The sequence below is a fragment of the Sceloporus undulatus genome, chromosome 6, assembly GCF_019175285.1.
Source record: "Sceloporus undulatus isolate JIND9_A2432 ecotype Alabama chromosome 6, SceUnd_v1.1, whole genome shotgun sequence".
NCBI classification, from domain to species: Eukaryota; Metazoa; Chordata; class Lepidosauria; order Squamata; family Phrynosomatidae; genus Sceloporus; species Sceloporus undulatus.
In genome coordinates, this window is record NC_056527.1 from 149,027,942 (window position 1) to 149,051,616 (window position 23,675).

At 42.3% G+C, this 23,675-nt stretch overlaps 1 protein-coding gene across 4 annotated transcripts in view; it reads left to right on the top strand.

Moving 5' to 3' along the window:
• The window catches only part of OTUD7A (OTU deubiquitinase 7A), a 69,628-nt gene extending 46,592 nt beyond the window's left edge, over positions 1-23,036 (top strand). For all 4 annotated transcript variants that reach the window (XM_042476989.1, XM_042476990.1, XM_042476992.1 and 1 more), the window contains 9 exons: positions 864-1,082; positions 1,459-1,560; positions 2,926-3,053; positions 4,398-4,510; positions 6,875-7,002; positions 8,314-8,463; positions 16,999-17,113; positions 17,540-17,624; positions 20,534-23,036. In XM_042476989.1, the coding sequence (XP_042332923.1) occupies positions 864-1,082; positions 1,459-1,560; positions 2,926-3,053; positions 4,398-4,510; positions 6,875-7,002; positions 8,314-8,463; positions 16,999-17,113; positions 17,540-17,624; positions 20,534-21,949 (2,456 nt within the window). In that variant the 3' untranslated portion in view covers positions 21,950-23,036. The remainder of the gene's footprint in view (positions 1-863; positions 1,083-1,458; positions 1,561-2,925; positions 3,054-4,397; positions 4,511-6,874; positions 7,003-8,313; positions 8,464-16,998; positions 17,114-17,539; positions 17,625-20,533) is intronic.
• The last annotated feature ends 639 nt before the right edge of the window (positions 23,037-23,675 follow it).

Below are 23,675 nucleotides of genomic sequence, written 5' to 3' on the forward strand. Positions count from 1 at the left end.
ATCTTAGGGACGCCATAAGTCAGAAGAGACTTGAAGGCACATGGCAAAAACTTTAATTTCTCTACATTGGCCTCATTCCTACTATCTTTTAAACCGGATCACAAATCGGTTTGAACCAGTTTAAATGACCCTGGTTCACACTTGAACTGAATTCGGAGAGGGGGGCCATGCACTAGACCCATTTAACCCGCTTTTTGACACTGATTTTTGAATAAATTGATTCCGCACAAGTGTGAACCAGATGAGGATCAGAATTGATTTAAATTTGTCCTTCGGCTGGCTGGAGCAGGGCCATTTTGAACTGATTCATTCGTGAACGTGAACCACAAGTGGATTATTTTTACAAGGAAAAAATGCAATTGGGGCAATTGTAGTGTGAACCACGTACCTCTGTCGAATCGATCCATCAATTCGGATGGCAAACCGATTTATTTGTAAGTGAGAACGAGGCCATTGATAGTTATAATAGCTCTCTTTATCTGTGACTCTGGAGACCAGGGTTCGATTCTAAGCTTGGCGATGAAATGCTCTGGGTGACTTTGGGAAAGTCACACTCTCTCACCCCCAGGAAAAGGCAATGGCAACCCTCCTCTGAACAAACCTTCCCAAGAAAACTCCATGATAGTTTGATCTTAGGGTCACCATAAGTCAGAAATGACTTGAAGGCACACAATGACAACAAACAACCACTGAATGTTGGACTACGACTCTGGGTGGGTTGCATACTCTCAGCCCCAGAAATCCTATGGGTCACCATAAGTTGGAAGCGACTTGAAGGCATGCAACCCTAACAGCAAGAAAAGATATTTTAAGACTGCGTTGTTGAGTTGACTTTGTCCGTCTTTTCTTTTGCTACTCTGTAGAAAAGAGGCTTTCTAGAGGGATTTCTCATGCCAGCTCCGCAATAGTCTCCCTGGCGCGTTCCCATGTGGCCAGCGAATGCAACAATGAACACTTCCCTTTGGAGATGCCCATCTACACATTCCAGCTCCCTGACCTTAGTGTTTACAGTGAAGATTTTAGGAGCTTCATTGAAAGGGATTTGATTGAGCAAGCAACCATGATTGCGCTGGAACAAGCCGGTGAGTAAGTACTGAAGATGCAAGGCTTTGGCTGGTTTTTATAATATTGTTGTATTGGGTGGTAGTCTACTCTTGCATTAGGGTGCTTGCATCAGAAACAAAGATGGTTTGAATACTCTGTTATAGATCGGGAAGCGGTTCCCATATATCTCCCCCCTTTGTAATTGTCTTGCCTTTTAAATGCACGGTCAGTCTGTCCATTTCCATTATATCCAGTGCTTTCAAAAGGCAGTCGTCTATTGAGGGCATCTCTGAATCTCTCCATTGTGCAGCAAATACCATTCTTGCCACAGTAATCATATATAAAAGTATTTTCCGATATTTTCTGTTGACTTTGTCTTCCATAATATTTAAGCTTTTGTATGTTTTTGTTCAGGTCGTCTTAACTGGTGGTCTACAGTATGTACTAGTTGTAAGCGGCTACTACCATTGGCAACAACGGGTGACGGAAACTGTTTGTTACACGCTGCTTCTCTAGGTAGGCCTCCTGAGATAATACTAGCACAACTGTCTGTTTTAATCTGTATATTTATAATCCACTGTTTCTTCTTATAAGGTCATGCGCTATATGATATTGATGGCCCCAAGGACTGTACTCTAGTAAATGGAAATGCTCAGCAATACAATCTAAAGAAGAATGGATATTAAAAATTCTAAGATTAGCAAAAAATAAAAAAAACACTATCCAGGGGGGGGGGGGGGGGGGGGGGGGAATCCATCAGACAAAGTTTTGAAAGACTGGGATCCATTTATTCAGTTTCTTGAAATAGAAGGAGGGAAAACAATACTAGTAGCTTTTTCAGGTTTGAAGTATGAAATTGCTGTTCACCCTTGTAACTATATAGGAAGGAGTGAATGTCATGAATGCTAAGGAAGAAGTAAACAACAACAACAACATATGAAAGATACATATCCATGTCCTAGGTATGGGGGTGTAGGAAGTCATGCAAATATTTATAGCAGGGGAATAATGGGAGATGAAGTCAAAAAAAATCTGGAGGACCAGAGGTTGAGAACCACTGCAAATGGTTTACAATTTGTAAGCCAATTGCACTCAACAAGCTGGGGTCTCATTTTACCAACCTATAAAAGGATGCAAGGCTGAGTGGACCTTGGAGCCCTCTGGGATTAAACTCACAACCTTGTAGCTGCAGGACTGGCATTCAACCACTGAGACAGATGTCATCCAAACTGTTCGCATCAGAACTCGGGTTGGACGCTTCATCATCTGGAGTCCCCACCAAGAGGACAGAGGAAGTATGTTTTATTTGGCTCATGCAGACAGGGCTTGTAACCCTATGTTTGGTTATCCCCCCCCCCCAGGAATCAAATATTGTCAATTCTGGTGATTTAATGAAGAGCACCGATTCCAAAGGATGCTCATCCCTCCGTTGTGGGAGACTAGAAGCCCTTAGGTCCTTGGCTCATTATATCTGAAAGCCTCTGAAGAGCTCCTAGTGATCATTAGCGGTTCAAGGCCTGCCAGCCAAACTCCGGATTTCTAAGGCTCAAATCAGAGCGTTTGGTTTCCTCCTAGCAAAGCTGGAGTCAAACGTATTTTGCACCAGACGACTCAACTCTCTGGTTACTTTTTAAGAGGGCCTCTTAAGCTTCCTTTGAATCCAGCGTTGCTCCTCATTAACCTATTTAATCTTGGCCATATTTATCCCACAAGTTTTATCAGAGTGAAAGGAAGTTTAGCAGCAATTAGGGAAACCAGGCTAATGATTTATATTGTGCGGCTGTTTTTTTCAATTCCTCATCATGCATTTTGGTGGCTTTCCTCCTTTGTTTGGTATTTGATCTGCAATGTTTGCTGTGTTTTCGTCTGCATTTTTCGTAGGAATGTGGGGCTTTCACGACAGGGACCTTGTATTACGGAAAGCGCTCTACACCATGATGAGAAGTGGCGCCGAAAGGGAAGCGCTGAAGAGACGGTGGAGGTGGCAACAGACGCAGCAGAATAAGGAGGTTTGTATGGCACAAAGAGAGGAGTCATTTGCTCAAGGCTTGATTTAGAATTTCTTCACAATGATGTTGTGGTGGAATTGGCATAAGTGCCAAGGGACTCTTACCTGGCACACTTGAAAGTGCATATGTGTGTATTGTGTGCTTTCAAGTCATTTCTGACTTACAACGACCTCAAGGCAAACCTATCATGGGGTTTTCGTGGCATGATTTGTTCAAAGGAGGTTTGCCATTGCCTTCCTCTAAGGCTGAAAAAGTGTGACTTGGCCAGAGTCGCTCAGCGGGTTTCATGGCCAAGATGGGAATCAAACTCTGGTCTCTGGAGTTGTAGTCCAATGTTCAAACCACTATGCCATACTGAAAGAGTAGAGGATGAAAAATGCCTCAATACCTGCAGTGTACTTTCCCCACAGTCCTGCATAGTCTGATCCAACCCTATATGTCTGGGAGATTAAATGTCACTTCCAGAGCAGGCCAAATCTTGCTATTTTTCATCTAATATTTTCTTTATCTAAGTATTGATTTCCCATTGTATATTGGTATGAGAACCAGTGTGGTGTACAGTGGGCCCTTATCCATTGGAGTTTAGTTCCAGGACCCCCAGGGTATAACAAAATCCATGGATGATCACGTCTCATTAAATACAATACGTACCAAAATGGTGTCCCTTGTATAAAATGGCAAAATCAAGGTTTGCTATTTGGAATTTATACTTTTTTGAATATTTTCAAACTGTGGATGCTTGAATCCATGGATAAAGAATCCATGGATAAGGAGGACCGACTGTACTAGTTTGAGTCCTGTACTATGACTAAGGGCCAAAACACACTGCGGAAGTAATCCAGTTTCAGACCGCTTTAACTGCCCTGGCTCAGTGCTAGGGAATCCTGGGAATTGTCATTTATTTGTGGCACTAGAGCTGTCTGACAGAGAAAGCTCAATGTCTCCCAAAACTACAGTTCCCAGAATTTCCTAGCATTGAACCAGGGCAGTTAAAGCGGTCTCAAACTGGATTACCTCTACAGTATATTTTGGACCTAAGATGCAAATCCTGGACTATGAGTGAGATATAAATCAAAGTGAACCTCTTCTGTATGGTATGAGTTGTATTTGTTGTTGTTATTGTTGTTGCCTTCGAATCGTTTCCAACTTACACTGAGCCTAAGATAAACCTATCATGGGTTTTTCAGGGGCTGAGAGTGTGAGACTCATCCAAGGTCATGAGTTTCCATGGTTGAGCAGCAATTTCAACCCTGATCTCTAGAGTCGTAGTGCAACGCTCAGACCACTAGATCTCATGTGTTTGCCTCCTTGTTTCTCAAAATGGATTTTATTTTTGTCTCCTAGTCGGGGTTAGTTTATACAGAAGAAGAATGGGAGCGAGAATGGAACGAACTGCTAAAGTTGGCTTCAAGCGAACCGCGCACCCATTTCAGCAAAAACGGAGGCACGGGTGGCGGGTAAGTGGAGTGCCTTGCCCTGTTTCCCTTTAGCTGCCTACTTATAGTTTATTAGCTCAATACTGCATATAGAAATTTGTCTGGAATAAAAAGAGTGTATTTTTGTTGGTGGTGAATGGTAAGCCTGGTCTAGTATACTGAAAAGATCTCAGTTCTTCCATAAAAATGTGACTAATGGTTTTAAAATTATGGGTAACTTGGAAAAGGTCGAAAAAGAACAGAGGAACATTTTGTCCCTCATATTAATATTAATTTTGGGCCATCACTGTAGATGTATTTACAGTGGGCCCTTGGTATCCGCTGGTGTTTGGTTTCAAGACCCCATGGATACCAAAATCTGTGAATGCTCAAGCCCCATTTAATACAGTGACATGGTAAAATGGTGTTCCTTATACAAAATGGCAAAATCAAGGCTTGCTTTTTGGAATGTATAACTTTTTTGGAATACAGTGGACCTTTGTTATACACTGGGGTTTAGTTCCAGAATCCCCCATGGATAACAAAATACATGGATGCTCAAGTCCCATCAAATATAATGACATAGCAAAATGGGGTCCCTTATAAAAAGTGGAAAATCAAGGGTTGATATTTGAAATTCATACTTTTTTTGAACATTTTCAAACCGTAGATGCTTGAATCCATATATAAAAAATCAGTGTATAAGAAGGGCTGACTGTGTTTTCAAGCCATGGGTGGCTGAATCTGTGCATAAAGAATCCATGATATGTATGTCAAGGCAGTTGTATTTATCTATGTATCTAATTCATTTTTTAAATTAAGATTTCTATCCTGCTCCATCTCTCCATTGCACATCCATTGAAAAGCAACCATTAATAAAAGCAACCCCTTTACTACATATGCATGTCGCCCATTAAAAACCAATAAGGCCTTGTGCCGGTTTTGTTTTTGTTTCTGCTGTTGTCTCCAAATGCTGTTTGTGGGGTGTTTTCCTTGTCAAAGGATGCCTCAATCTACAACTGCTTCTGTATTCAGGTCTTGTTCAGCCGTTGTCTCAACCTCATTCTGTCCTGAGACAGTACATACCGCACAAAACTCATGCTTATTTTTGGTTTTTGCACTGCTTGGTATATTCCAATTAGAGTTAGGTATTTGCCAAAATATTTCAGTCTTTAAAAGGAGTCCCTTTTGACAGCTTTGCTTCTCCGAAAATGAGGGTGAACGCACACAGACAAGCAGACGTGAGACTAATACATATTTGAAATATATAACGCCACGGCTGTCAGAGTGCAACTCAGTCCTCCTTAATAGGGATTGCCATGCACCAGAAAGAGGAGAGGTACCTCTCCTCCACCAAGTCTCTTAGGTTTAGTTAAGAGGACATAGAATCTGTAGGAAGCATCTCTTGGACAAGTGTTGGATGAAGATAGCGGTGGTGGCGGTGGTGGTGGTGGCCAAATGGAATATGAGGAACCACATTATCTCTGGGATGCTATATGAAGGGTGAAAAGGATGAGAGGAGGTTGTATTTTGCTGTGACTAGTTTGCTTAGCTATATTATTTAGATGAGGTGCAGAAATGCTTTAAAAACCCACATTATTCCTCAACTACTTTTATTCCAGACAAGAATTACCCTTCTACCTTCTTCTTGTTGCTGCATGCCTTCAAGTCGTTTTCGACTTATGGAGACCCCAAGGCAAACCTATCATGGGGTTTTCTTGGCAGGTTTTGTTCAGACGAGGTTTGCCATTGAAAATCTGTTTTCACGAGGGGGTCTGGAACGGATTCCCCACGTAAAAGGAGGGGTGGCTGTACATCAAAATCCAAACCTTTCCGAGCAACAACAAAAGTGGCATAGGAAGTAGCTGTACTGTATTTACAAGAATGGGGAGAGACACGGCTGGAGAGAAATGCAAGGATCTGTGAAATCGAGGGAATCCACACCTTCCGTAGTCTCACTAGTATTATGTTTCATTGCAGGTATTCCAAAATCCAAAATAGATAAATCCATTCTCTTCAGGAAACAGTCATATTTAACTTTGAAATACATGTACATGGAGAAATGTCCAGTTTTGCTCATTGGTGCCTTCCTCCACCAATGCACTCTGCATTTGTTTCGTTCTCTGTTGTACATTGCCAAGCTCAACATTTATCTATCCTGTGTTTGCATCTTCTGGAAACTATTTTATACACACACACACACACATTTGCTTTTAGGGATAAAATGAGGGTGTTTCTCCCCTCTTCTGGATTTTTGAGTTGAGGTGTAAAGGTGTTGCATACTTTTGCATATATGCCTTGTGTGTGAGACATCATCATAAATTAATCATGGGTAGGAAGTAAATGAAAGGAGAGGGGCAAAAAGCTTCAGTAAAGGACTGTATGCCTTTATTCTTGGTTTTCCAGAGTTGAAAATTCTGAAGATCCCGTGTATGAGAGCCTAGAGGAATTCCATGTTTTTGTTCTAGCGCATATATTAAGGCGGCCAATTGTTGTGGTAGCAGATACGATGTTACGGGACTCCGGAGGTGAAGGTGAGTGCTTTTGTTTTGGCATGTGTTATTAATTATGCCATCTCAAATGATACATTTGCTCATAATAGCAAACATAGAATCATAGAATCGTAGAGTTGGAAGAGACCGCAAGGGCCATCCAGTCCAACCCCTTGCCATGCAGGAAATCTCAGTCAAAGCATCCCCATTGACAGATGGCTATCCAGCCTCTGTTTAATGCACACCATTAATGTCTCTTCTATAGAGATTTCATTGCAAGCTGTATAGTTTTGGTCCTGGTGGCTCATATCTCCAGTTCTTAAAAGAAAGAAGCATTCCTTTTTCCTTGCAAAGAAGCCTTCCAGTGGTTGTAGTGGCAAGCATGCCGCAACACTTCTCCCTTCCGCCTTGTCCAGAACTTCAGACAAAGTAGAATGAGCAAATTCCAGTAAATGGAAGTTGTATATGGCTCGAGTGTCTCTTATCTGAAATTACAGAATCCAAAATACCTCTAAAGTTGAGTATCTCTTATCTGGAATTCCAAAATTCAATAACCTATACAGGTTGAGTGTCCAGAATCCCAAAATTCCAAATACCTGTACAGGTTGGGTCTCCCTTATCTGGAATGACAAAATCCAAAATGCTATACAGGTTGGGTATCTATTATCTGGAATTCTGAAATCCAAAATACTTTACAGGTTGAGTCTCCTTTAATTGGAATTCCAAAATACTACACAGGAATTTCAAAATCCATACTATACAAGTTGAGTCTCCATTATCCGGATTTCCAAAGTACTTGTACGGGTTGATTCTCTCTTATCCAGAATTCTGAAATCCAAAATACCTATATAGATTGAGTCTCCTTTATTTGGAATTCCAAAATACTATACAGGTTGAGTCTCTCTTATCTAGAATGCTGAAATCCCAAATATCTGTACAGAATGTCTCCCTTATTCAAAAATCCAGAATACTTTTCCAAGTTGAGTCTTCCTTATCTGGAATTCTGTACAGGTTAAGTATCCATTACTCAGAAATCCAAAATCCAGAATACCTGTAAATCGCTTATCTTGGAGATGGAAGCCAAGTCTAACCACAAAATCCATTTATGTTTCATTATACACCTTATACACAGAGCCTGAAGGTAATTTCATGCAATCTTTCTAATAATTTTGTGCATGGAGCAAAGTTTGTATTATCTTGAACTATGAGAAAGCAAAGGCATTGCTATCTAAGTTTTGGGTTTTGGTGTATTTCTGAATTCCGGATCAGAGAGACTCGACCTGTAACCAGTTTTTTAGTCTGTTTATCCCTAGTTTTACACTTTATTTCTAAAAACTTGGTTTCTCTTGACAGCTTTTGCCCCGATTCCATTTGGTGGGATTTACTTGCCTCTGGAAGTCATGCCGAACCGATGCCATTGTTCGCCGCTTGTCCTTGCCTACGATCAAGCGCATTTCTCGGCTCTTGTGTCTATGGAGCAAAAAGATCAACAGAGGGAGCAAGGTATGGCAGATATAAAAGGAAATGGTATGGTAGTGGAGGGGAACGCAGAGTTGGTGGACGTTTTGATATTCTTTGTACTTACTTTGGCTGTATGCTGATCTGGAGAGAACATAGTTGGTGTCTGACCTCTCATGTTCATACTGGAAACATGGGTTCATGGGATTTTCTGAAGCTTGTATTTGAGCGAGTTGTAGGATGATATTTTGAAGCATTGCCAGACTAACCTGTGCTTGTTGGCAGTCTGGATTTCCAATATGAAGTCGAAGGATTTCATGGCCAGCATCCATAGCATTTTGTGTTTTTTTCAGGCTATATGGCCATGTTCTAGAAGAGTTTGTTCCTGACATTTCGCCAGCATCTGTGGCTGGCATCTTCAGAGATGGCTGGAAAACATCAGGAACAAACTCTTCTAGAACGTGGCCACATAACTTGAAAAACCCACAGAAAACTAAGTCTGGATTTCATTGTCACATTGGTAATTTGTGATGACTGGATGGAGGGGTCACATCCGGACCTTGGATTCTCCATAGCTTTTTATAAAATCATAGAATCATAGAGTAGGAAGAGACCACAAGGGCCATCAAGACACAATCCATGCACCTCCAACACATAGCTATATAGCCTCTGTTTAAAAACAGCCTCCAAAGGAGGAGACTCCTCTGAAGGAACATCTTCAACAGCTCTTACTGTCAGGAAGTCCTTCCTGATGTTTAAGTGCAATCTCTTTTCCTATATTTTGCATCCATTGCTCCATATACATTGAGCCATCAGAAAGTGAAGGTGTCATTGTGTTGGCCACCCATGAAAACAGTTTGGGTTTTGGAGTATTTTGGATTTTAGTATTCCAGATCAGGGAGACTGGGGTGCCTTTTTGTCCTCACTTCCCAAAAGTATGGAGAAGGTATACACTGGGGGAGGGGGAAACAATAATGCTAGGAAAGATGGAAGGAAGTAGAAAGAGAGGAAGACTACATACTAGATGGATAGATTCTATAAGGAAGGTTGTGGGTATGAATTTGCAGGACCTAAGAAGAGCACTGAAGGACAGAGGGTCTTGGAGATGTTTCATCCATAGGGTCACCAGGATTCAGAATTGATTCAAAGGCAGTTAACAACAGCAACAACAAAACAGCCTTGCCAGTATAACTTGTGCTTGTTGACAGTCTGGATTTCATTGTCACATTGGTAATTTGTGATGGCTGGATGGAGAAGTGGTATGCCGAGCTTGGATTCTCCATAACTTTGCCCTAGGTTGCCTTTGTGTCCCCTTCTTTCAAAAATAAGGTGAACATACAGCTTGCTCTTGCTTTACACAGGGGATCCACTGCGGACTCCCCTGCTTAAAGCAAATTCCGCGCATGCTCAAGCCCCATTTAAATGAATGGGGCTCATGCACACGGAGGCATGGCGGTGTGGCAGCATGCATGCACCACAGGCACGCACCCCATTACTCCCTATGGGACACACCACCCCTTCTTTCCGGTGCAGCTTTCAGCATATGCTGAAAGCCGCGTAAAGTCTGCCCGCATATGATGTGGGCGCACTGTTTACCTTGGAAGTCCATCCGCACTTACCTTCATTGTACATTGTTTGTGAAATGGTGTGCTTGGATTATCACCCACCCACTAAACTGATGAATTCTGAAGGTTTGCAGCAAGTAGAACCCTACATTTAATTAGAGTTTCCCAGTGACACAACACCAAAGAAAGAGGAGAAGAAAGAAGCGTTAATAAAATGTTGGAAGGGTCTTTTTAATGGGGGCAGCCCAGTGTTGTGAAAACAGAAGGTTACTAATTAAATGCCAGTCAACTGGAAGGCCCAGTGAACCAGCACCATGCAAGCTGGCACAGCGGCCGGCCGTGACGTAGTCTTTTAAGTCTTTTATCTAACGTTTGCATTCATTCGTTCGTGCTTTCGTTAATTAATAAATAAATCAGCCAGCTCTGAAGTGGCATGAAATGGGATTCATTGTTGCATTCTGGAGAAAGCAATTTAAGGGGCAAAAGCACAGAAATGGGGGGAAACGTTCATCACTCTCTCTAATAGTGGTGTCCGCTTTTGGGTACAGACCGAACTGTGGCCAAAATGGGTCATTAAGGAGCAAGATGAAAATATAACAAGGCTTAAAGCAGGAGTGGGCAACTGTGGAAGACTAGGAGTCCACAATAGACACTTCTCTGCCAAAGAGTGTTGGTGCCTCATCAAACTACAAATCACAGGATGCTGTGGGATGGAGCCATGCACCTTAAAGTGGTGTCAAAATCCATTATTTCTATGGTGTAGATGCACCGTAATGAAATATGACTTGGAGTTTCATTAACAGTAAGACATTCTCTGAACTAATCAGTCCCTACAATTTTGCATCATTGCTGACCGAGAGATCTTTCCTGTGGTTTTACACATAGAAATATGATGAACACAGGAACCTCAAAAAGCAATGTCCAAACTGAAACAAGATGTTGTTTATAATTCCATGCTGGTGTCCACCCCCCTCCCCTCCAAAAAAATGCTGAATTCCCACATTAAGTCTAGTGTACCTTCCTTTCCTTTCCTCCTTTGAAGATGTTTCTCCCATGCAAAGCAAACAGAAGCCTCTTGATGGCTCAACCTTGCTGCATAAAGTAAGCAAACGCCATACTGAAATCCTTTTAATCATGGGGTTTCAGCCGATTGATTCCAAGGAGCCTTTATTCATGAATTTGTCAGTTCAAAGGCACAAGTAACTCTTTCTGTCAAAGGGATGGTTTCCCATAAACGGGTAAGTGTAGCGGCAATCCTGCCAGCTTGGCTGAAAGCATCCTTTGATTTCATCAGTACAAGGCAACACTATGAACGGAAGAGACGTTGCAATTGTGAGCTGCTGCTCGGTAGACATATTCAAATCCATCTGGAAAGATCAGCTATATTTCCGGGCTGTTTGTGGGAGTCCACAAAGAAAGAGCAAGGGAGGGTTATTATACTTTTTAAAGTAGACTTCGGACCCATTACAACCCTAAGAATGTGGGTCTTTGTTGTAGCGAAGCTGCCCAGTAACTGGAAAGACCCATCGCACAATTGGCAAAAGAGCCTTACACCTCTCCATGTTGGTGTGTGACTCTCCAGTAAAAAATGCAGAACTATAAGCTTCTGTCAAATGCTACAGATTAAGCTGTCAAAAGAATATATATATATATATATATATATTACAGTTGCTGCTTTTCTGGACAATGCACTTCCAGAACTTATCTTCTACCGAATATAATGTAGTTCTGTAGCAATGCTCAGGGTGGCTTTGAAGCTTCTCTGACTTTTGGCTAATACTCAAAGATGAGGATTTCCTTTGCCAGCTGCATCTCACCGATTAGTTTAATTACCTCCCCTGAATATGTATTAGATCAATGGGATTCTGCTATTGCGCTCCCACTTTTTCCTCCTCCTTGGTTTCCAAACACCATCTCATTTTGTGAAGCTACTTGCCACCTTTTTGGAATGTGTTCTGCTCCAATACATGTTAGCATCACCTGTACAGCAGCCTCATAAGATAGGCTAGGTTGAGGGACTGTCTTTCTGCCTTAGGTGATCCACCATTTTTCATGGCCAAGTAGGAACTTCAACCTGGATCTTCCATTGGGGCATCATTAGGGGTGTGTGGGGAGCGTGGACCAAGTTGGGTGATATCTCAAAGGAGGCTGCATTGGTAGGAAAGGGTGCCTTCCAGGTCTGGAGGCTGGATGGGAAAGCAAGTGTCTTCCCTTTTCCACCTGGCCAGCAGCTCCAACCAAACCTGGAAAAGACTATATATTTTTCTGAGTTTTTTGGGCTACGTGGCCATGTTCTAGAAGAGTTTATTCCCAATGTTTTGCCTGCATCTGTGGCTGGCATCTCTGAAGATGCTGGCGAAACACCAGGAATAAACTCTTCCAGAACATGGCCACATAGCCTGAAAAACCCAAAAAAATCTATGGATGCTGGCCATGAAAGCCTTTGACTTCACACGGGAAAAGGCTGTTGCGGGGGGAGGGGGGAGGTCGTTGTGTGCCTTCATTTCCAACTTATGGCAACTCTAAGATGAACCTGGGATGCAATGGCTCAAGTGGTAAGATGCTGACTCTGTTGATTGCAAGGTTGGAAGTTCGAGGCATGGATGCTGCATGATGGGGTGAGCTCCCCTCACTAGTCCCGGCTTCTGCCAGCCTAGCAGTTCAAAAGCATACAAATGCAAGTAGATAAATAGGTACCACATCAGTGGGAAGGTAACAGCATTCGGTGCCATCATGCTGGCCACATGACCATTGGATTGTCTTCGGACAATGCTGGCACTTTGACTTAGTAACAGAGTTGAGCACCAGCCTCTACAGTCGGTTATGACTAGACATTCAAGTCAAGGGACTACCTTTACCTTACCTTTAAGGTGAACCTATATATCATAGAGTTTTCTTGGTAAGGTTTGTTCAGAGGAGGTTTCCTCTTGCCTTCCCTTGAGGCTAAGTGCATGTAACTCCTTGCTCGGCTATGAAACCCACTGGGTAATCTTAGGCAAGTGACACCCTCTCAGCCTCAGGAATGGCACACCTCCTCTGAACAAAACCTGCCAAGTATCCCCCATGATAGGGTCACCATAAGACGGAAATGCCTTGAAGACAATCAATACATCTACAGTGATGAAGAGCCAATTGATATGTTTTTGGATGCAGGTTCCTATGTGCAATGACACCCTAAAACAAATGTTGTGTTGTTTCTGTGTGCCTTCATTTTTTAAAAAAATCTATATTAGTATTAAAAATGATCAAATATACCAGATACACTACTGTTTTCCATGTCTATATCTGACACTCTAACCACTATAGCAAATTGGCTCATAGTTAATATTATTAGCAGAAGCAGCACAAGTGAAATATTCTCATTGTGGAAAATTTTGCACACACTGCCATAGGGTCACCAGAAATCAGAAATGACTAGAAGGCACGCAACAACAACAGCTATAAAGGAAAAGATGAAGGTGAAAGCAGTGGGTGGGGAGGGGAAAAACCAAGTAGGCCCAGAACAGGAAAGGAAAGTGTTAAGTGGCTCCTCTTCCGTCTCTCCTTTCACTCTAGTTTGCATTTTCAAAACACAGCGTAAAAATTTCCCAGGATGCATGAGCCTCAGTTTATTTGGAACATAATTATTATTCTTATATTTCTTAAATTGGACGCCATGGGCAGGTTTACTCTTATCTGTTTTATTGTTTGTATGTACAGTGCTGTGCAAATCTATAGTGCTATATAAATAAAGCATCATAGTAATAACAGAGAAGAAGATTGAAGGTGCTTCTTGAATATTTATATATTGCATTTAAGCTTAAAACGGTGTTGCTGAGCTTTATTTCTGTCAAGCCTGTGTAACGCCATAAATAAATAAATAAATAAATAAATACCGACCTCTTTAAAAAGGCACTTAAATGCAAACATGAAGTATTTTGTACCCCTCAGCAGCTACATTGTACAACCCAACAAGCGTATCCCGAGATCCTTTACAATGTGACATAGGCCAAAAGTGGCGTGCCATCGCCGATACCAGGGTTTAGGAGCACACAGTAACCGCACACTCCCAACCCCTAGCATGTGACAGTGGTGGCATCATGGTGGCATCCCATCCACATGGGCGCTGCCATGATGACATAAGTGAAGTGCAGCATGCAGAAGTTGCTGTGCATCACTTATGTCACTGGTGTGCCAATGGCACACTTGTGACATGCAACCTTAAAAAGAACCCTGTTTTTCCCAGGTTCTTTTTACTGCGGAGGGACGCCGCACAGTTTGCCTGCTGTGGCATCCCTCCAGAGTGAAAATGGACGCCTCCAGCCCGCCCTATTGGAAGTGGCGCAGCTGCGACATCACCATTACGCGCCTCATCTGGTGGGCGCACCGCAGCTGCAGTGCCCTCATCACGTGCGTGGGTTGCTGGGTGTGTGGGCGCTCCACCCACCAGGCAACCCTCGCACGTGACGAGGGCGCCAGAAAGGCCCGTCTGTTCCAGGCCTGGTTTACCTTAGTTGAATCATATGCTCTCAGCCTCAGAAGATGGCATAAGAAACCCCTCTTGGAAACTTGCCAAGAAAACCCTGTGATGGGATCACCTTAAGGTCTCCATAAGTTGGAAATGACTAGAAGGCACACAACATACACAGCATGAGCCTATCATGTGGTTTTCTGGAGGCTGAGAAGGTGTGATCTGACCAAGGTCACCCAGTGGGTTTCCAGCGCTGAACAGCGACTCAAACCCAGAAACCCAGATCTCCAGAGTTGTAGTCCAGTACACAAGCCACAACACCACACTGGCTCTCCCAGATTGCAAATACTGCTATTACTGAAGTTGTGCTTCATCGACATGCGTTCTTGAATTAGAGAGGCTGAGTAATTGCTGTGCTTTGGTGCCACCTGGTGAAAAATGGCTCATAATACAAACTCTCATGTCTTTCCTCATAAACTGCATTATTTTATCCCCTGCAAAATATTGACTTTGTATTAGAAGTTATGATAGAAATTGTATGCATTGTTTGCTATTTTTCTGTGCGTGTGGCGCGCTCTGAACACATGAAAATGTCTAGTACTGTAGTAACATAAATGTCTCATGCACAATAAGATTATTCTCAAGCATTGAGAGTCAGAAACGATGGTGTTCCTAGTTACAGAACGTAAGATTTCACTGGCTGTTTATTAGCACACAGTAGGATGCTCTTCACTGCTTCTCTGTTCATTGTCAAATGGCTGTTTTAATTAAGAAGTGTTTTCCTAAGACCTAGAGCAGGGGTAGGCAACCTTTTTGAGCCGGGGGCCGGGTTGCTGTCCCTCAGACAACTGGGGGGCCAAAGTCAAAAAATAAATAATTAATTTTTTAAAAAATTAAATATATAAATAAACCAGGACAAATGTAGGACAAAATTTTCAAATGGAAGACACTTTTTTTAAAAAAATGGAGGACACGTGAAAAAATTTGCTGATTTTTTTAGAAATGTTAATATAAATGCATGTTTCTGAGGCTTCTATAGACAATTGCCCCCCAAAGGCCCCGGGGGCAATTGGCGGCAGGACTGGGCTGGGGCCGGTCCCAAGGCCTCGCCGGGCCGCATCCGGCCCGCGGGCCACAGGTTGCCTACCCCTGACCTAGAGTTTAAAAAGTGATTCTCAGCAATGTTTTTGCTCATTGCTATTTTTTTGCCAGAAGTGATGATGCCACTTCAGGGAATAAGGGAGGAAATTAAATACCAATGAAAGGGTAGCGGTTTATGGTACCTCGGCCAAGGATGGATGGATGGATGGATGGATGGATAAAGATCAGGTTATAATTTTTTGCAGTCTGGTCTGTGGATCCAGCATGGTGTAATGGTTTAGTATTGGGTTATGACTCTAGAGACCAGGGTTCGATTCCCAGCTCAGCCATGAAACCCACTGGGTGACCCTTGGCAAGACACATGCTCTCAGCCTCAGGGGAAGGCAATGGCAAACCTCCTCTAAACCAAACCTGCCAAGAAATCCCTTGGCAGGGTCTCCATAAGTTGGAAAACACCTGAAGGCACTCAACACACACACACATACTACACACAGTGATGAAGAGCCATTTGACATATTTTCACCTTACTACGCGCAGTGACACCCTGAAGCAAACGTTGTGTCGTTTCTGTGTGCATTTAAGTCATTTGCAACTTCTGCGGACTCTTAGTGGAACTGAAAGCATGTCACTCACCCAAAGTCACCCAGAGGGTTTCCATGGCTGAGCAAGGAGTCGAATCCTGGTCTCCAGAGTCGTAGTCTAACATTCACACCGCTACACCATTCTTCCTCTTTTCTTTACTTCTATATATACACAGTGGGCCATTGTATCTTGGTATCTGCTGGGGTTTGGTTCCAGGGGCCACTATGGATAGCAAAATCTGTGGATGCTCAAGTTCCATTTTATACAGTGACATAGTAAAATGACATCCCTTATGTAAAATGGCAAAATCAAGGTTTGCGTTTTGGATTTTTTTCCCCATGGGGGGATATTTTCACTTCCAGCATCCACTGGATTCCTGGATTCCATGGATGCAGTATCCATGGATGCACAATCCATGGATACGGAGGGCCAATAATAATAATAATAATAATAATAATAATAATAATAATAATAATAATAATAATAATAATATTTCTTACCCACCTCTCCTCATGGCTCGACATATGACATAGCCTCAAAAAGAGAAGCAAGAGCAAGAGCCTTATGGCACTATTAAACAAACCCAACAGGGAAACGAAAAGGCAGCATGTTTTTTTCTCCTTCCCTCCACATGACATGGTTCTCTTTCATTCTCTTCCGGTTGTAAAACTGTTGGAGAGGGTCATAAAAGTGTCCTAAAAGCGTCCCATTTGCCAAACTGAAATAATCTGTTTGGCAATAAGGATGCTTTTACAATGCAACTGTTTGAATGTGTGTCCTTAAAATGCTTACTTTCTTTTCCTTTCCTTCAACCAATTCTCATTTTCTTATGCTCTCCCATCCATGCTGATTCCATCTCTCCTGATCTCTTCTCTCCGCCAGCGGTGATTCCTCTGACGGACTCCGAACACAAGCTCCTGCCTTTGCACTTTGCGGTGGATCCAGGGAAAGATTGGGAGTGGGGGAAGGATGACAATGATAACGCCAAGCTGGCCAAGTAAGATATTTTCCCATCATTTGGATTTTAGCCGCTTAACCTGAAGACAGACACCTGCCTACCTACTTAAGCCTCCTGGTGGACTTCTTTGTAGCATCCCCAAAACAAATAGTCCCATATGCTTAGGGCTTGTCGAAGTTCATTGGTTAATTGTTAGGATTGTTTGAGATTCATTACAAAAAATCACCGCAACTGACAAGACCAGTGCAGGCTGCACTTCGCACATAATGGTTCTCCAATTCCAGGAGAAGCAGAACGATTTAATTTCCTTTGGAGAGCCTGGAGAACAGGAACGGCTGTCCAAAAGTGAGCTGGTTAAAATGACTCTTTTCTATTTCTCTTGACTAAAAATGAGCAATCTGTGGTTGTCACTTTCCAGTAATTGTGGTGTGGTCTTTCTCTTTTTCTCTCTCTCCCTCTTCTCAGCTTGATTCTGTCTCTGGAGGCAAAGCTTAATCTTCTGCACAGTTACATGAATGTAACCTGGATACGCATACCATCGGAAACACGGGTAACCCCTTTACTCTCTATAAGCCATTTTGAGAAACATAAAGTTGCATTGGCACGGCTGAATTAATACTATTTGACATGGCTTTAATTGTCATGGTTCCATGCTATGGAATTCTGGGATTTGTAGTTTGTTCTGGCACCAAGATGCTCTGACAGAGAAGGTTCAATAGCTCACCAAACTACAAATCCAAGGATTGATTCCATAGCACTGAACCATGGCCATTAAAGCAGTGTCAAATGGCTTTTCTGAAGTGCAGATGCAGGTTATTTCTGCAGTGCAGATGCAGCCTAAGCTTTAGGTTCTACAACTTTATGCTGAGAAAGGAGCTTATGAAACCAGATGAGCTAATGTTAGGTTTCCAGCACCAGTGCAAGGACATTTTGTGCATCTGTGCTTTGTTTCTGTGGAGTTGCATTTTGAGGAAGTCCCTTTGTAGCACCATTCATTATGCAAGAGGCATTGGGGATTCAGAGGAAAAGCAAGAGAGGGAATGGATCTGAGCTCTGTACCTTTCTAGACATCTTGCAGTTTCTGATAACTAGTATGTCTCCCCACTTCTGCAGCTAAATAGCAACATCAGATTAGACTGTATGTCAAGTAATGCAGATGAGAAACACCTGTGAAATTAGTAGGTTGATTCTCCCTTATCCAGAATCTCAAAATCCAAAGTCCTCCAAAATCCAAAATCATCCACTTAGGTTGCTGAGAGAGTGACACCTTTGCGTTCTGATGGTTCAATGCACACAAACTTCGTTTCATGCACATGCATAAAATTACCTTCAGGCTATAGAAAACATAAATGAACTTGATGTTTAGACGGGTTTCATCTCCAAGGGATCTCATTATATAGATGCAAATACTCCAAACTCTGAAGAAATCCAAAATCCAGAACACTTCTAATCCAAAGCATTTTGGATAAGGGAGATTCAACTAATTATCATTAATTATACAAGAAAAAATCTATTTGCTTACCTCTCTTTATGCCTTTTATTGAATGGCTGAATGATCCTGTCACATGTTTTTTTCCTCTCTCACCCATCCTTGAAAACCGATTTGTCCAAGGCTTAAGAAAGTAAATTCTACCTTATGTATAATGCCAAGCGCAAAATTCTGTTCAGCTGACCTTTTTTCTATATAGAGATAGGGAAATTTGTTAATAATATTGTCTCCTATGCAACACTGACAAATGTTGCCTCCTGATAAGTGAGTGATCAAAATTGGGCAAGGAAAAAACAATTTCTTGTGTCTAGAACATTTTATGAGTCTCAGAGACAATTTTTTAAAGGTCCCATTGATTAAAATGACATAGTAAAATTGCCTCCCTTATATAAAATACCACAACCAAAGTTTGCTCTTTGGAATTTGTATTTTTAAAAATATTTTCAAGCTGTGGATGGTTGAATCCATGCATAAAGAATCTGTGGATATGGAAGGCCAACTGTATTTCCGAAGCTGGAGAGAGATGCAGCTGGAAAGAGATGCAAGGATCTGTAAAATAGCAGGAGGCATGGATTTGTGCCGAGCGCCATGCTTGGATTCCCACCATGTCACAGATTTTCAGTCTCTCTCCAGCTTCATTATGTCTCATGTTTATACAAATACAGGTATCCCAAAATCCAAAATAAAATAAAACTTGAGCCACAAACCTGTACTGTATTTGCAAGGCTGAGGAGAGATATGGTTGGAAAGAGATGCGAGGTTCTGTGAAATGGCGGGAAGTGTGGATTCATGCCAAGCATTATGCTTGCATCCCCCCCGTTTCCCATATCCTCAGTCTCTCTCCAGCCTCATTATGTCTCATGTATATGCAAATACGGGTATTCCAAAATGAAATTTTAAAAAATGAGCTTTGTACCTGTACTGTATTTGCAAGGCTGGAGAGAGACACATCTGGAGAGAGATGCAAAGATCTTTGAAATGGCGGGAGGCGTTGATTCATGCCAAACACTATGCTTGGATTGCCACCATTTCCCAGAGTCTCTCTCCAGCCTCATTATGTCCCATTATGTATGTGCAAATACAGGTATTCCCAAATCTGAAGCAATCCAAAATACAGAATATTTCTGGTCCAAACCATTCCAGATAATGGATGCACAATCATTATAACTGCCTCATCTTGGCCCATCAATATATTAATATTATATGTGGAGTGCCACTTTGAATGATCCCTTTATTTTTCAGATTGTAAACATCATAAATATCTGCACATTTGTATTTTGGCTGGTTTTACTTAGGCGTACTAGTATATTTGTCAGTTTGTTTTTACTGGTCAATACTACTGTATATACTCATGTATAAGTCTAGAAATGTAGGTTAAAAAATTGACCCAAAAAACCTGACTCAACTTATCCATGGATCAATGTAAGTACTGCATTTTAAGTCTCATATATATATATATGAAACTTAAAATGTATGTGTATGTGTATGTGTGTGTATGTATGTATATACACACACACACACACACACACATACACATACACACACACATATATATATATGCATGCATGCATGCATGCAAATGCCCTGGAAGAAGCATTGACCCCCTTCTACTCTCTCATCCAGCCAGCCTTTAGTATGAGCACAAATAGTTATGCCTGCTGGAATTTTATAAGTTCTTTGGCATTGTTCCTTGGCTTCATCAGTTTACATCCTTCATTACATGCCCCTGAGTTTTACCCTCAACGTATCCACGGATCCTATCAAAATCCACAATTTTGGCCCCAAAACCTGCCCTCGACTTATACATGAGATCAACTTATAGTGAAGTATATACAGTAATATATTTTTGAGATACTTTGGTCGAAGACCGTAGATAAAATTGATTGATTGATCATAAAAAATCCTCATTGAAATGCTGAGAGTATGAGAATGCTCCTCGTTTCTAATTGTTGCCTTGCTTCTCCTGATAGGCTCCTCTGGCTCAGCCAGAGTCTCCAACCGCATCGGCAGGAGAGGATGTTCAATCTCTCGCCGATTCCATGGACTCAGACAGAGATTCCATCTGCAGTAATTCTAACGGCAATAATGGCAAAAACGGGAAAGAGAAAGAGAAACAAAGAAAGGAGAAAGAGAAAAACCGGGCTGATTCGGTGGCTAACAAACTTGGAAGCCTCAGTAAAACCCTTGGCATTAAGCTAAAGAAGAACATGGGCGGACTGGGTGGGCTTGTTCATGGCAAAATGAGCAGAGCCAATTCGGGGAACGGGAAAAACGGGGAGATCATTGAGAAAGTGAAGGAGAAGAAATCCAAGTCCCGCAAAGGGAGTAAAGAGGAATCAGGCCAGTCGGCGAGCACCTCCCCTTCCGAAAAGACCACCCCATCTCCCACCGAAAAAGCAAGCATCTCACCGGTTGAAAAAATGAACTCCAAATCCCCTTCAGATAAGCAGTCCGACCCGTGGAAGTACAGCACGGACGTGAAGCTGAGCCTCAACATTTTGAGGGCTGCCATGCAAGGGGAGCGGAAATTCATTTTTGCTGGCCTTCTCCTGACCAGCCATCGTCATCAGTTCCACGAGGAGATGATCGGCTATTACTTGACCAGTGCCCAGGAGCGCTTCAGCGCCGAACAAGAACAGAAGAGGAAAGAGGCCGAGAAGAAAGCCAGTCTCGCCGGGTCCTCATGCCGGAAGCTGGAGCAAGAAGCGTTCTCCAAAGAGAAGCTGGAATCATCTCCTCAGGGAAGGGCATCACCAGTCTTGCCTCAAAGCCATACAACCCAACTGGTTTTAAAGTTTAAGGACCGCACGAGCCCCGTGCCCGGGTCGTTTTCCTCACCTGCCAAGAAAAGCGGACCCATCCCAGTGTCTGCCCACTATAGCCATACGCCCCCCGTTCAAAGGCAGAGCGTCATCCACTTGCATGAGGTCAACTCCAAGCCATCCAGCTTCCAAGATGATACCTACAAGCCGGTGGTTGGTACCTTAAAAACGTGCGCCACGTACCCCCAACAGAACCGGTCGTTGTCTTCGCAGAGTTATAGCCCAGCCCGGATAGTAGGCATCCGTACGGTCAACACGGTGGAGTCCCTGACCTACGCCATGCCTACGGACCACAAGTCACAAACGTACACCAACGGGTTTAATACCAGCGACATCCGAGACTGCTTAGAATATGCCGATGAGGAAGCACCTCAGACCTGGTTAAACAATGACAAAAACCGAGGCCGGAGCACGGTTTGCCCCATTTATTCTATCCAGCAGAACCACTGCAAGAAGGAGAACTGCTCCTTCTACGGTCGCCCTGAGACTGAAAACTATTGCTCCTACTGCTACAAGGAGGAGATAAAACGCAGGGAGCGGGAAAACAAGGGCCACCGACATTAAAGATGGTGGAGCAATCCCCATGACTATTTATTTCCTCCATTTTTCTTACTTAGGAAATATCTTATCAGCGCATTATGGGAGGACGAAGGAGGGAATCCTACAAAGGGATCTACGGGGAGAAAGGTCTAAGCTTATTTTTTTTTGTTCTTTTTCTTGGGTGAAGAGAAACAAGGATAATTTATCATAAAGAATTTATTGTTTTCCATGTTGTGGTTGTCTTTTTTACACATACTGGTAAGCTGAAAGGTTGTTTACTCCTTTGTCAGTGCTATGTATATGTGTGGTCAAAATTTTACTAATGGTGCCTGAACTTACACTGACATCACTCAGGTAGTAGAAAGTTAGGAGGGGAAAAAAGTCATAATACCTGGAGATGTGGTATTGTATGTAATAAGATTGTGTCTGCCTCGTTCTATAGAGCCATTTCACTCTTTTTTAAGAAATTAACGTTTCATGGTCTTCCCCATTCACTTTTGTCAAGCTTGGAGAGGACAGGTATAGTAACTGTGTATGCTAACGTTTTTTGCTATAAACATTTGTATGGTTTTAGGACTACCGCTTCTTTATGGATACACAAATGAAGGTCTGGATTCATGAGCGCAGGTATATTTCCCCTGAAACATGCATTCTTGGATGCACTGACGTAAGCAGACATAAATACCAGAGAATGAAAAGCCTATTGGCATACTATTTCGAGCCCTCGAGCTCAAAAATAAGCACTTTTTACAATTTAATGAGGAGGTGTCCATAGGAGAGGAAAGAATATCAATGATTGCTTTGTAGGTTAGTCCTTCCATTGCTGTTCAATGCAAACCGAATAGCCTGTATCCCATTGACCGTTTCTCAACGGTTTAACACAGTCTAGCAATAATGGTTATTGAAGCCGCATTCTTTAGCTATTAGTTCCTAGGAAATATGAAAAGTTGTCAATATGCAAGCAAGATTTAATAATGGTTCATGCAGCCCAAGGCAGACTTGCCGCCTCTTTGCACAGAAGTAAAAATGGCAATGGTTAATTTGGACATAGTCTCTCAGCCTCAAGGGAAGGCAATGGCCAACCTCCTCTGTATAAGTGTTGCCAACAAACCCCCATGATAGGTTTGCCTTAGGGTCGCCATAAGTCAGAAACAACTGGAAGGCACACAAGAGCAACAAAAAAAATCTATTTTTAAAACAACATGCCCATAGGTTTGTTTATTCATTTATTTATTTTATTTGCTTCACTTATATGCTGCCTTTCTCCCAAGTGGGACCCAAGGTGGTTTCCAAGGAAATGTCTGGCTGTTCCTTTGTGGCTGATGCTGGAAGGGTCAGAAATTTAACTCACTGGTCTGTAAAATGCGTAAAAGACATTAAAACTTCGTAGCAGCACTTTGAACTGGGCCCAGAAGCAAAAAAAGGCAGTCCATGTAGCTCATCCAGGATCAATGTAAAACTGTATATACTCATGTATAAGTCTATAAATGTTAGTCAAAAAACCGACCTCCAAAACCTGGGATGACTTATCAATGTAAATACTGTACTTTAACTCTTATAAAAAAGGGAATTATCCCCTGGATGGCAAGGAAAGGCAAGAGCATAATGTGTCCTGGAAGCACTGACCCTCTTCTAATCTCTCATCCATCCAGCCTTTAGTTTGAGCCCAGACATTTATGTCTGCCAGAATTGTGTAAGTTCTTTGGCATCATTTTCCTTTGCTTCATCGTTTAGATCCATTGTTCCATGT